Source organism: Amblyomma americanum, chromosome 1 (assembly GCF_052857255.1).
Source record: "Amblyomma americanum isolate KBUSLIRL-KWMA chromosome 1, ASM5285725v1, whole genome shotgun sequence".
Taxonomy (NCBI): Eukaryota; Metazoa; Arthropoda; class Arachnida; order Ixodida; family Ixodidae; genus Amblyomma; species Amblyomma americanum.
The window spans coordinates 275,796,419-275,810,570 of NC_135497.1; the positions used below are offsets into that span (position 1 = coordinate 275,796,419).

Sequence of the window (14,152 nt, forward strand, 5' to 3'; positions counted from 1 at the left end):
GCCGAAGTAACAGCCACGCGCGGCGTCGATTTCACTAGAATGTCTGAGCAGTTTCTACTCATCATCGACGGAGCTAGAGGGCATGACCTTGACCGCGCTAAAGTGATACCCTCTCCCCTTCGCACTCGCGCCGGCGTCTTCGCATGCGAGAAGGAACCAGAAATTTCTCGAATGTGGTCTCCGCGCTCGACCAATGGGGTCGCGCGCCCTTCGCGAGAAGGAGTTTGTGCAGTTGAAGCTGCGTGTATGTGCGCGCCTGCCTTGGCGCGAAGAAGAAACAGACGCGGTCTGCGCCTATAAATGAGGGGCTTCAACCGCTGTCGGTTAGCCCGAGCCTCCGTTTAAGCTTCCGAGAAGCGCGCCCGCTTGACTCCTACCGGTAACTCGCCCAGCCATGTACCAGCGAGGCAACGTGTGCCCGTCGGCGGATCGGCCCCGTCGTGCTCCTCAGGTCGTCAGACTGTCGCAGTGCGCGGTGAACAAATTGTTTTATTTGTGTCTCTCTCTGTGTTAGTGCACTTTTTTTGCACTTTAGGTGCAAAGATTCTGTTGAATTGTAATCTCTCTCGATTGTTACTTTGCACGAGTTGCATTGTATTTGTAAATCACTCTGTGCTCGTACGAGTGTAGTGAAGCTTTTCGCTTCAGCACAGCCGCCGCGGTCGGAAGAGTGCTGCCGCATCGCTTGCGGCACGCTGAGAACATGCGCGGCGTCTGCTTCTGCACGTCGTTTCGTGCGTTGTTTTAAGGCGAAAGCCTTTACAGGCTCATTTTCCCGCCGTCTGAGGAGGACGCTTTTTTCGGAGCTCCAGCGACTACGTCCGAAGCTAAGTGCTTTTTTTTTTGGTATTTGCGCTTGTACATGCTGTCGGGCGGTAGTTTTAAACCGAGTCAAGGGTAGGAAGGCTAGCGGACGTGTGTGTGCCTAAGGTTTTTGTGTAGGAATTTTGGCAGGCTTTTACGTTGCGTAGTGCCGAAGGTTTTGTGTAGGAATTTTGGCGGGCTTTCACGTTGCATAGTGCCGAAGGTTTTTTTCTGTAGGAATCTTGGTGGGCTTTTACGTTGCGTAGTGCCGAAGGTTTTTGTTAGGAATTTTGGTGGGGGGCTTTTACATTGCGTAGCGCCGAAGGTTTGTGTAGGAATTTTGGCGGGATTTTACTTGCATAGTCAGCCGGACGATGGGTCAGCAAGCTAGGAAAGTCAAGGTGGACGGGAAGCTAGTGCAGTGCCAGGAGTGCGACCGTTGGTGCTATTTAGACGAGACCAAGTTCAGGAGCTTAGCCGAGGCAGATGGGGCTAGCTTCGCTTGCAAGATATGTAAGCGTTTTGAGGAGGCCGTTCAGACGTTGAAAGGGGAAGGGGCAGCAATTAAGGAACTCAAAGGGGACCTGAAGGTGGAACGAGGGGAACGGATTAAGCTAGAAACTCAGGTCGCCGAGTCGCTTAAGAGGGAGGAGGCTATAATGCCGACCTGTTGGAGCGAATTGTGGGCGAGCTGAAGGAGGAGCGGGAAAAGCGGGCCCAGCTAGAAGAGCAGGTAGAAGCGCTCAGGTCGCGGCCGGCAGGGTACCTCGGTTAGGAGCAGTGTCAGGTGGTGGACGAGGCTCGTCGATCCTACAGTGCTGTAGCGCAGCAGGCTTTGAGTGGGGAAGAGAGAGAGGTAAAAAAGGGGGCACAGAGGCTCGCGACAGTAGCGTACGGCGGCGGGAGAGGTAGCTAGTGCGATCCGGAGGGCAACAGTCGCAGTTAGGAAGCGAACGGTTAGAGCGCAGGATGGTTCTGGTAGTCGGTGACTCGAACGTAGCGAGGGTTGAGGGAGTCGTTTTGGCGACAGTGAAGGCGGACAGGCGGGTGCAGGTGGAGGCCCAGTCAGGGAAGTGCATGGTAGATGCAATGGCCAAAGCCCAGGAGGTGGTGGGGGGCAACATGGGTGGCGAACACCTTGTCGTTATCCATGCTGGTCTCAACGATGTGTTGAAGGGGAGGAGCCAGAACCTCGAGAAGCAGTTAAAAGTGGGGATGCATAGGCTTAGAGAGGACTCTGAGAGAATGCATGTGACCATATGCACAATCCCAGAGGTCCAGAGGCAGGCTAGCGAAACAGAAAGGAGGGTCGTTGAGGCTAACCGTGTAATTAGGTTAATGAGTCGACGACTAAGATACGGGGCAACGGAAGTTAACAGGGAAGTGTACGAGGTCAGGCCCCACCCCTTAGCACAGGATGGCATTCACTACGGTGGTGCCACTGGCAAGAGGCTGGGTAGTAGGATAGGTCGCCAGGCAACAGCTTTTTTTTTGGGATCCAGAGCTCTGAGGGACCAGTGTAGAGAAGGAAGAACCAAGATCAAAGGGACGATGGAACCATAGCAGAAGAAATAGACACAAGCGCCAGGGCTAAGTTAATTCAGATATAGGTTTCATCAACATGTAAGGTGGCAGGAATAGACTGAAATGGGAGGAAATAGAAGAACAGAAAAGGCAGGAAGAATTAATGGTATATGGTTTAGTGATAACGCATCTTAGAAACATGGAGCAACCACCCTGTAACCCAGACTACGCATGGGAATATTGCAATAGAACAGAGGGCAGCAGAAATGGGGATGGAATTGGGGAATTCATTCATAAAAGTGAGAATTTTCAAAGGGTTAAACTGGGATGCAAGGAACATTTATGGCTAAAAGGAAAAGTGGCAGGGGAGCAAACACTCCTTGGCTTTGTATACCTGTGGACAGGAGCTAAAGCCAAAGAGGAAAACAGGAAAATGTTAGAATGTATTACAAGCGACATTGATGAGCTAGGAGGGCAGGGCGAGATAATTATATTAGGCGACATGAACGCACATATAGAATACCTGGATGGGTACACGGATTCGACAGGAAGCATGCTGCAGGACATGGGTGACAGGCATGATTTAGTTGTATGCAACAGCACCGAGAAGTGTGAAGGGCTCATAACATGGGAGGCAGGGAGTCTGCACTCGACGATAGATTATGCACTAATGTCACAGAGGATGTAGGTGGTGGTAGTGGTTTTATTAAAAATAATAGTAAAAAGGAAGGAAAAGATTTTTGCTAGCCCCGGCATCTGCCATCGATACTGAAGCACCTGAGCTGGGGCAGCGGAAATAAAGGACAGCAGGCAGAATGGAGAAATGAAATGAGAGAGGTGAGGGGACAGGAATAGAGGACAGGGGGAGAAGTAATATGTACAAACTATTTACACAATAAGTAATGTGTCCAGGTTGTGCGCGTGATTAGTTCATTTTAGAGGAATTAAATCACACACGCGCACAGCACTGTGTAGGTTAGAACTGGAGTGGGGCGTCCAGTTATTAATCGTTCAAGGTAGCACAGAGGATGTATAATAGATTAGGGGTAATGAGCATAGGTGAACATGGTTCCAGAAGTCTAGGTAGTGACCACAAGCGTATCAAGTTGTTTCAGAAGAGAAACCAATGTAGGACTGAAGCGCGATGAACAATCAGAGGGCAATTTTTACTCAGAAAAGCAATTGGAAGCAGCAGCCAAACAAATTGAAAAAGTAATTTTTGAGGATAGTGAAACAGAATGGACTTATACCAAATTAACTCGATTACTGGAGCTATAGCTAGCTTAGGTACAAGTAAAGCTAAAAGGGAGAAGGCGCAAACCCAAGAGTTGGTGGGATGAGGAGGTCAAGAGGGCGATAGAGAAACTTCATGAAGCGTCCAGGGAACACAGATATTCCAAGAAGAGAGGGGAACCAGAAGTTGAAGTAGACAGAAAATGGGATACCATCATAAAGTAGCCGCCGCGGTGGCTGAGTGGTTAGGGTGCTCGGCTGCTGGCCCGAAAGACGCAGGTTCGATCCTGGCCGCGGCGGTGGAATTTCGATGAAGGCGAAATTCTAGAGGCTCGTGTACTGTGCGATGTCAGTGCACGTTAAAGAACCTCAGGTGGTCGAAATTTCCGGAGTCCTTCACTACGGCGTCTCTCATAGCCCGAGTCGCTTTGGGACGTTAAACCCATATAAACTAAACTAAACCTTCATAAAGTGTAGAAGAGAAGCATCCTATTTGATTAATGAGAAAATTAGAAGAAAGGGTGCCCAATGGATGTCAAAAGTAAACAAAAGGATAGAAAAGCAGCACAAAAATTTTGGAAAAATCTAAATGCAATGAGTAATAAGACCAGGCTAGAGCAAATGTTTATTGTTGCAGATCAGGGTATTCGACTAGAAGGGGATTAAGCGATAAAAGACATAGGAACAAGGATGACAGAAAAATTAAAAGAAAGAAATGTTGCACATAATTCATCGAAGGAGGATAGACCGGTTACTGCAATAGCTTCACTTGAGCAAAGAGAGTGGGAAAGGGCAGAGAAGAAGGTTCCTAGCGGCACATCAACAGGACCAGATGGTATCCCGATTATGTTGATAAAGAAGCTAGGACCAAAATCCAAGCAAACATTAATACAGGTAGTGAATAAAATGATAGTGGATGGGAAAGTCCCCGATGAATGGCGATTAAGTAGAATGAACATGATATATAAGGGAAAGGGGGGCAAAGCTGACGTAAATAGCTACCATCTCATGACAGTGACATCTGTGGTTTACAGGGTGGTGATGCAGATTATAAAGGACAGACTGCAGGCTTGGGTGGAGAACGAGGGAGTGCTAGGGGAGCTACAAAATGTGTTCCGGAAACAGAGGAGGTTGGAGGACAATCTGTTTTCATTGACGCAGTGTATAGAAATTGCTGAAAAGGAACACAGGCCCCTATGGCTAGCATTTCTGGATATTAGAGGAGCCTACGACAACGTTATTCAAGAGTATCTGTATGACATACTGGGCACATTGGATGTGGAAGATGGAGTAATTAATATTTTAAAAGATATATATAAAGGTACCAGAGTGCTTATAAAATGGGAAAAAAATGTATCGGAGCCTGTAGAGATACAGCGGGGGCTTAGGAAAGGATGTCCTCTGTCTCCCTTGTTGTTCATGTTGTACCTGCAAGGGTTGGAGACCAAGCTAGAGAGGAGCGGACTAGGCTTCAACCTTTCTTTTTTCAAGCAAGGAGAATGGATTAAACTGTCATTACCGGGACTAATATACGCTGATGATATAGTGCTAATGGCTGACAACAAGGAAGATATACAGAAGTTGATAGACATGTGTGGTACAGAGGGAGATGGATTAGGTTTCAAGTTTAGTAAGGAAGAATCTGCAGTCAGGATATTTAATGATGAGGTCGGCAAGCATACAATACAGGAGTTCACACAAGAAGTAGTGGATGAGTACAAGTATCTTGGGGTGTGGATATGTAATGAATAAAGCTAGTAGGAATGCAGCTGTCGTGAAAAATGGGGCACTGTGGAATTACAATAGGTATAAAGTGTTAAGAGGGATCTGGATAGGGGTGATGGTTCCTAGCCTGACTTTCGGTAATGCAGTCCTGTGCATGAGACCAGATGTTCAAGCAAGGTTAGAAATTAAACAACGTGGCGTAGGGAGGCTAGCTTTGGGAGCACATGACAATACACCAAATCAGGGGGTACAGGGTGATATGGGATGGGTGTCGTTCGAGAGCAGAGAAGCTAGCAGTAAGATAGCATTTGAGGAGCGATTGAGAAAAATGGGGGAAAAGCAGTGGGCTAGGAAAGTTTTCAGATACCTGTATGTAAGGAATGTTGACACGAAATGGAGAAAGCGAACTAGAAAATTGACAAACAAATATCTGGACAGCAGTAGGGGGGCAAATCAGCAATTATCAGTTAAAAAAAGGTTAAAGAAACAGAGAGAGCTCTGTGGAAATCAGGGATGCTGACGAAATCAGCACTGGGAACATACAGGATTTTAAAGCAGGAAATTGCCAAAAAAAAATATCTATGATAGTTGTAGGGGAAGCTCTTTGTTGTTTGAGGCCAGGACGGGAGTTTTGCGGTCTAAGACATATAGAGTCAGGTACCGCGAGATAGACACGTTGTGCGTTGCGTGCGAAGAGGCGGAGGAAACGGCTGAACTTTTGATACTTTTCTGTAAAGGGCTACACCCTACAGTGGAGAGCAGCGGGGCTGATTTATCCAAGGAATTGGGGTTTAAGGACAGTGAAGGGAAAGTAGATTTTAAGCGGGTAGAAGTAATCAAGCGAAGGTTATCTGATTGGTGGCTAAAATTTAGAAAAGAGTAAAATTTAATAAGTCATGGCTAGCTGGCTTGAGCCACCGCCCGATTTAAAGGGTTCAGCCGTATCCACCATCCATCAGTCCATCCAATTTCGGTTTCAATGGCTGGGAGACTGTGATGCGCGGCGCCAGATCATGCTGTTTCATCCTTTTTCTGGGATTTGAGCAACAACTTTTCTTCTGTTAATGATAAAAAACATGTTTTTGAATGTCTCAGAGTGCAGCAAATGCTTAAGAAGTCTGAGCTTACTTCCACATGATACTGAAAGAGGATCATCAGTTTCGATTTAGAAATCTAAAAGCGTGATGTGCACGCCGTTCTATAATGCCATTAGGACCTTTTGTCTGCTGAATAACCAGAAACTTTTGAACGGTTTACAACAAAAGAAACGTGTTCGAAACATCCATACTGCAACAAGTGGCTAGAAATGCCGCAAAATAAGTATTTACACTACATGATGCATGGTTGTATTGTACTGTTGCCAATGGCAAGAAATAAACTACTTCGGACAAGCAAAAAGGGAAAATAATCCATGAGATAGAATAAGGACAGGAGGAAGTCCGGAATAACCTGAGCTCTCTACTGTAGCCAGGTGACCCGTGGGAAAGGAGGACTGCATGGCGCTCAATGGATGGAAGCCGGAGACGTCGCGGTGACCTGCCTGAGGAGTCGCTGGCCTGATGGGGCACATCCCTCATACCTAATGTTCTTAGAACTTTGCGAAGCGCGCTTTTGTTACAATATTGCTGCGGAGCATTGCGAGAGATGTTTCGATCGGGTGAAGGCGATCTTGGAGGGCCCAGCCTGCGCTGTTTCTGGTCATTTTTCCGACGAGCCTTCGCCGAATGGTACCTCCTTGAATAACGCTGACAAATTTCAGATAAACCCATGCTCCTCTTCTCTATTCTTTCCGCAAGAAACACAGCTCACTAGGTTCCTGTGTGATGCACACGCGCACAGCGACTTTGGGAGTAACACAGCAGGCCTGACTGACCGAATTTCTCCAAATGACAAGCACGTGTGTTGATGAAATGGCAACTGGAATAAGGGGAGTATCAGGCATAGCGAGCGACGTGTGAATATTAAAAGAACTGCGCTTGAAGGCACATACACGTGCGTACTTACAAGGAAAAATGGCATGCGTTGGTGCGATGAAGGCGGTGGAAATCGTTTCTTACTGCAGTTTCAAGAATTTTCGGGAAATAGGTTTCTTGTTGTACATCTTCACAACTGCGCTCTTGTCTTTTATGTCAAGTGCATGGTTTGTTAGCACCGGTTTGATGAACTTCTTGCAGATAATATGCAGTAGTGCTTCCCTGTGGGCGCTATCCTTGTTCTCACAGGTCAGGATAGGCAAACCTGCGATTTTATTCTCACTAGTTGTAGAGCAAGCATGTGTCTAGTGGCTTTTGAAGATGCGTTCGGTCTTTAAGCATGATATCGACAAACTTCTTGAGGCCATGTAACACTCTTCGGAGCGCTGACACTGGGTGAAAGAGTCCACCCCTGTCATAGTGGGCAGTCAAACTGTCTACAGTATATAGCATTTCCTTGGCTGGAAATGCAGGCTACAAACTGCAGAGTAATTTGATGCTGTGTTTGGCTGCCAGTTTTTTCTTCGAATTACTTTGAGCCGTCTTTCCAGGAGTTCGGCAGGAATCTCAGTCGGCAGCAATTTCATGGAACGAAAAGCCAGGCTTCTTATTGTTTCGCTGACTGGACATGCAAAACGGAACGCAACAGCAGCGCATTTTCGCTCGCTACTTCCTCCAGCAACTGCAGTCATCGACGCGTCACTTGTCAAACGATAACACTAAAGACACCACACAAATAATATAAGAAACAGCGCACCAGAAGGCATACTTTTTGCTGCAATGGCAGTCACAAGAAAATCCTGTGCTGCCTGCGTGTCGTCTGCTAGAGGGACATCTGACAGTGCCGCCATACGGCGGACGCGCACTCTACGGCGGCCAGAAAAACCCCTGACGCTTCAGGTACAGTGCTCTAGCACTGTACTTTAGGCATGTTCTTCAGGAGGCATTGCTACTGCCATGCCTCCAGCTAAAAAAAAAAGGAGGATGCAAGCTGTCTGACCTAAAACTGTCAGCAGTTTTTAAAAATAAGCTTTTTGAGTTAAAAGAGTGCTTTTTTTGGCACAGAATAGGTGGTGTACAAAGTACATCGGACATAGCGTCACGGCTGAGCCGCTGAGCTTTGTCACGTGAATTTGGACTTTTTGGTCTTTCCTGCGGTTCCGTTTGTGTAGGCTTTGCTTGCTGACGCGCGGTTTCGGCATTTCTTTCCCTAATACTAACGCTCACATCGCTGAAAAAAGGGTGTTGTGCGCTCCCTCAAACTTCAGCAACTTCAAAGCAATGGAATGCAACATGTTCCGAATGTCGTCAAGTAGTGAACCGCGAAAACAGTACGCCGTTGCGATCTGTTGGCAGACTGCCAGCTACAGAACTACAGACCTGCCCATTTGGCGGGGTCCTATGGGACTGCGTGCGCCAACTTTCGTTAACGTTTTGGCCGTTGAGCGCGCTCGGTTGACATGTTCGTAGGTCATCATCATTATCATCATCATCATCATCGTCTGCTTGCGACAAATGATTTTTCTCCTTTTACTGCCTCCCTGTGCATTTGTCCCGTCTTATTATTTTGAAACGTAGTAATGAACGATGCAAATATGACATTTCTTTAAATCCTAGCGGTGAATATTCTGTTTGCGGGCATGCATGCGTGAGACTTTCCGGCATCTTTGCTAAGGCAATGGATAAATGATAAATACTCAAAACGTAGACAAATGACAAAACTATTACATCCTTGAACTAAAACAACCGACGCCATCTTCTTCAACAGGTTAATTGTAGCGCCACGCCGCCCGTAGCTGCCATTCCCTGGCGGCAAAAAGCATGGCGTAGAAGGTGCGCGCTGGAGCAGTGCCAAATGTGCAGGTTTATAGTTCAGTAGGTCTTGGTTTTCTCTCCTTGAGGAGCACCAGTTTCTCGCTCGGACACAGCCGTTCTCGCATACTGCGGTAGCACCGCGTGGTCGTAGGTGTGAAGATATGTGCTGTTCGGCCTCCGTCACTACAGCTCGGCAAGATGTTAACGGACAGAACGATTTATTGCTCAGGAATTTGTGCTGCATGCGAGTTGCTCGAATCCAGAGCTAACACTTTAGGCCTATGCGATCGCAACAGTCAGCTGCCGAAACGGTGACCCCGGCCACGGCGGGGTCCCGTCGCCTGACATAGCTGGTCGCAGTATATGTTTACGAGCACTTTTAGGATTTATGAATTGTTTTATGAGAACATATTTCCCAACTTCATGCTTAAAGTGAAACACATGTTTTCGCCAGCAGAAAAGTCGATCGACATGAGCACACACCAAGTGTGGAGAAGCGAGCTGTTAAGTTAGTTACCCGTTTGTGTGGACCCGCATGTTCCAGTTATGTTTCTCCATTTCCTGTGTGCGGAGAGGGAGGGTGACAGACAAACTGACCACATTACAAAGTGATAAGAATTATTCACCACTACTCTTTTCATACTCTGAGGAGTAAGTTATGAGAAGCTTCACTTCAGGATAACCGAACTTAAAAAAAATACAGCAGTCAACACAGTTCAGCTGTTTTTCACCTTTCATTGTACAGCACGTGGGAGAGTTGACATATGAGACAAATGTTATAATACTGAGCTGTCGCTGTGCAGCAAAGCATCATTTGAAAATTGTCTGGGTGCTGAACATGCATGTGAAGTAGATAAATATTTGCGTCTCTAGCTTACATGTGATGAATTGCATGATTGCATATAGGAATACAGCACTGAATGGTTGACTTATTGATGGGGACGTTGGTGATTTCAAGAAGTCCGAAATGCTGCAAGGACGGCAGAGGCCAAACTGGTGGTCATTGGGTCAATTATCCGTAAGGATAAAGAGTAATGAACATGCTATAAAATTTATTTATTTATTTTATTGCTCTTTCATTACATATAATGAAGGAGATAAGGCAAAAAGCTGCGTACGCAGCTTGACTAAGGCCTTATCCCCTCAAAGGCAAAACAGTAGTGAACACAGACCGAACACCGATCAGAAACTAGTAACAAAGAATAATGAAGACAATAGTTACAAATGTACAATAGATTCAAGTATCTGCACAAAAGAAAAACAAATTTCGGTTAGGAGCAAACACAAAATGCAGTGATAGGCCAAGTCGACAATGTACACAAGAAATTATGGGTACGGAAGGAGCATGAGTAGCACAGCATATTATGACGTGAAGCAATGAAGGCACATAAAAATGTCTAGCACATCATTTGACATAGGAAAACAAAGGAAAAAACGGTTAGGTTCTTACTCGCTGAGCATTAAAAATAGCGATAAGGACACAAAAGTATGGTACAGCTGCACATTGCTTAACATATAAAACTAATAAGGACATTACAAAAATAGTGTCGTGAATTATCATGAAGGAAAAAAAAGTTGTTTTAAATGTTTGAGGTGAATGTTAAGAATGTCTATAGTTTCTTGGAGAAAATTGTTGAGAAGAGTTGGTATCAGATATTTTAGAGATTGTGTTGCATAATTAGTTCGATAATGCTATACTTTCCAGTATAAGGGATTTCGCGTATTATAACCCGATGGCTCTTTGATTTCCAACTCACCAAGGTTAATAAGATAATTATTGTGCTGTAGTTTGCCACGAATCAGACATTTACAAAGCTGGTATCTACGTATATCATTAACGCTTAGCAAATTCAGGTTATGGAGCAAGGATGCAATCGGATGATCATAGGCAGACCGGGTCATAACACGGATTGCCTTATTTTGGAGCTGGGACAGTTTTAACTTGTTGCTTAGTGTGGTAGTACCCCATACAAGAATGCAATAATTTATGTGCGACATGAACAGAGAATTGTATAGGATTAATGCTATTTTCTGAGGAAGGTAGTCTCTATGGTGATGAAAAATACCTACCATGTTTCCTAACTTGGAAGCTATGTGGTCCACATGGGCGTCCCAAGACAAGGTTTCTGTAAATAATACGCCTAGCGTTTTAAAACTAGGTACTATCTCTACTGTGCAATTATTGAGGGTAAATGTTGTGTTTTGCGGAACAGATCGAGACTTTGCGCGATAAATGATGGCTTTAGTTTTTGTTTCATTAATTACTAGACCCGCAGTCGAAAAACCCGCGCACCCGCCCTCGGGAAGAATGTGGGGACCTAAAACGCAACAGGAAAGGCGAGACATTTTCGACAAAATGGCACAGTTTACCTAATGGTGCCGTCAAAAACGAATGCCTTGAAAAGCGACACCTGTGCTCCTGGTGGACGGCACCGCAAACTTTCGCGATAACGTGCTTCTGTGCACGCGTCGATGAACGGCAGCGACCGGCGACTGTCTGTTGTCATCGGCACGTCGAGCAAACTGTGACAATTTGAGAGGTATGTTACGCTTTCGTACGCTACAGGCCGAACACAAAGGCCTGCATGATGCGTCACTTTTTGTTGTTATTCGAGGCGTGCAATTAACCATGCAGGCACAATATAGTTACATGGCCGATGCGCGATTTTCTCGTCGAGTGGCTTGTGGCGTTCAACCATGACATTAGCGAAAGGAACAGGAGCTCCTGCTCGTGCTTGGCAACTTTGCGAGGCACCACGTGTTGCCTTCTCTCATTGTGGTGGCAATGCTCTTCTCCCCACCGAATGGGAAGTGCGAGATTCAGCCACCGGACAAGGGCGTCATTCACGAGCCTAAAGATGATCGGCGCGGTACATATGCTGACAGCAGTTGACACACCAGGCGGCGACATTAATTCCAGCCCAGGCATCTTTGTTCGAAGCTTGTGGAAATGGTGAAGGCCGTGTGGATGGGACTGACGGTGGAGTACATCGGAAATTGCTTCCGTAAATCGTGGTTTATGGGCCAAGAGACGGCTGAGGATGGTGTTGAACATGCGCGTGATTAGACACTTGTGGATTCGTAACAACCCGTTGTTGATGCATATGAACAGACACGATTTCGCCTCGGATGACTTCGTGAGGTGCGGATCATGACGACGGCACTGCAAAGAGATACACTGACGAAGCCATTGTACAGGAAGTATGAACGCTCCCCCGACTGCCGAATATCTGATAACGTGTTTAACCTGCCACCTGTTGGCGTGAACACTAAGCGCGATTGGCTAAATTTTGCTTCGGCGAGACACATACGTATGACCGCCCTGCGGAGCTTGGAAAACGCCGTAATACGGTCTCCTTCGAAGATGCCGACGCGCATGACGAACTTTTCTAAGAAACAAAGGTGTTTCATCGGACTTGTTGTTTCTGGCTGTAAAATTATATGTCCACTTATTACGAACCTCGGACACAGGGAACGCAATCCGCGCGACCGTCAAGTTTGTTACAAGTGAGCTCGACTGTAGAACTTTGCAAATGCGCGCGTCATGTGTGTAGTGCTACTTTATCAGGCGTCGAGGTGGCACCGAAGCGAATTTTGTGAAACGTCGCTCGGGAGCGGAGCACTAACTGAAGTGTTATGAAGCGCCCACACCGCGGCGGAAATGTTGCGGCGTTCATGGCACGTTCACTCTACGGCGTTCGGCGTGAACACCGAGCAGTCAACTGGCGAGAGCCAAAATATTGAGGGGATGCAGACGGCCGAGGAGGTCAGCGACCGGTTTCTCTGCCGGCAGAAATCGCGCTCACGCGGTGCTTTCTGCGGGAAAGTTAACTGCGTCGGCGGATTTCGCTTGCTTCTGATGCTGAATGCCCAATTGTAAACGTACCACCCATAAATGAACAAGATGGTGTCCGCGTCACTGATCTGGCTTTGCAAACTATAAAATAATCTACTAAGGGCACAGTAAAAATAGCAGATTTATAGCCATGGTCGCCGAATCATCAGTACCTGGAGATCCAGCTTCGAAGGCTGTTGCATGCCAGCTGGTTCGCAGCACTTCCATTTTACAGAGGCGCGCTAAATCCGATATAGGTGAGAACTTCTTTTGTGCGCAACTGTTCGCAGTACTTTCATTTTGCAGGCGTGCTAAATTGGATACAGTCAGCAAACGCTTCTGTGTAAGGGTGTCTTCAAAAGTAGCCCTCGCTATAGTCTACTCAATTTGCGTGTTTATTATTTCAAGAAAGGCAGCAAGCACCTCACGAAAAGCACGTGACGACACACCATCCATGGCGAGAGCGCGAAGATCTCTACCGCGTGTTTCAAGACCGCGCCGCGACTTCGGTACCGTGGAGGCCTCATTTCGATGGACACAAAACGGAAAAACGCTTGTGAGCTGATATTTCGGCGGACGTTAAAGAATTCCCTGTAATGAAAATTAATCCGGAGCTCTAGCGCTACGAACTCTATAGAGCTATACCTCATAGCGAGGTTGAAATTTGGCGCGTAAAAATCCACAAAGGAAACAAAAAAAAAAGCGCTGACACCCCACATGAATGGCGCGGCGGAAGAAATTAACTAAAAAGGAAAAACGGCCACCGATCGATCGTATACGCGCCACAGAGAGGGACTCAGCTAGGTGTGTATGTTAGTTATCAGTTCCGGATTCTCTAATAGCTAGCAGTAGAGGAAGTTGCTACGAGTTGCGACGGTGGACGCCTATAGTTTCGGACAGCCCTCGCGGAGCCCCACTTCCCACGAGCGGCATAAGTTCGCTCGCAGGTTTCACAGGGTTTTACGAAATCAAGCGCCATCTGTTGTCGTGCCAAATTAAATACGACGATGCAAACCTGTCGCAGAAATAAGTAGTGTAAAACGGAATAAATGAAACGAACAGTTTTCTTTGTTATCGTGTAGACATTTTGCAGTCCGCATAATACAGGAAATAAGCATCGCTTCTTAGAACGTCGCTAGCGAGACTGCAGATTTATTTTTTATGTGCTTTATACGCTATTAATCAAGTAAGGGAAGAAAATGAAAAATTGATGCTTCAAAATGAGAGCTCCTGCTGGGACAAG

General features: G+C 46.5%; 1 protein-coding gene across 1 annotated transcript; it reads left to right on the forward strand.

The window, feature by feature from the left end:
- The first annotated feature begins 394 nt into the window (after positions 1-394).
- On the forward strand, positions 395-8,445 carry LOC144118085 (uncharacterized). The gene is made up of 3 exons (XM_077651261.1): positions 395-412; positions 1,747-2,323; positions 8,432-8,445. The coding sequence occupies exons 1-3, from the start codon at positions 395-397 to the stop codon at positions 8,443-8,445; spliced, it is 609 nt and encodes a 202-aa protein (XP_077507387.1).
- Positions 8,446-14,152: the final 5,707 nt, after the last annotated feature.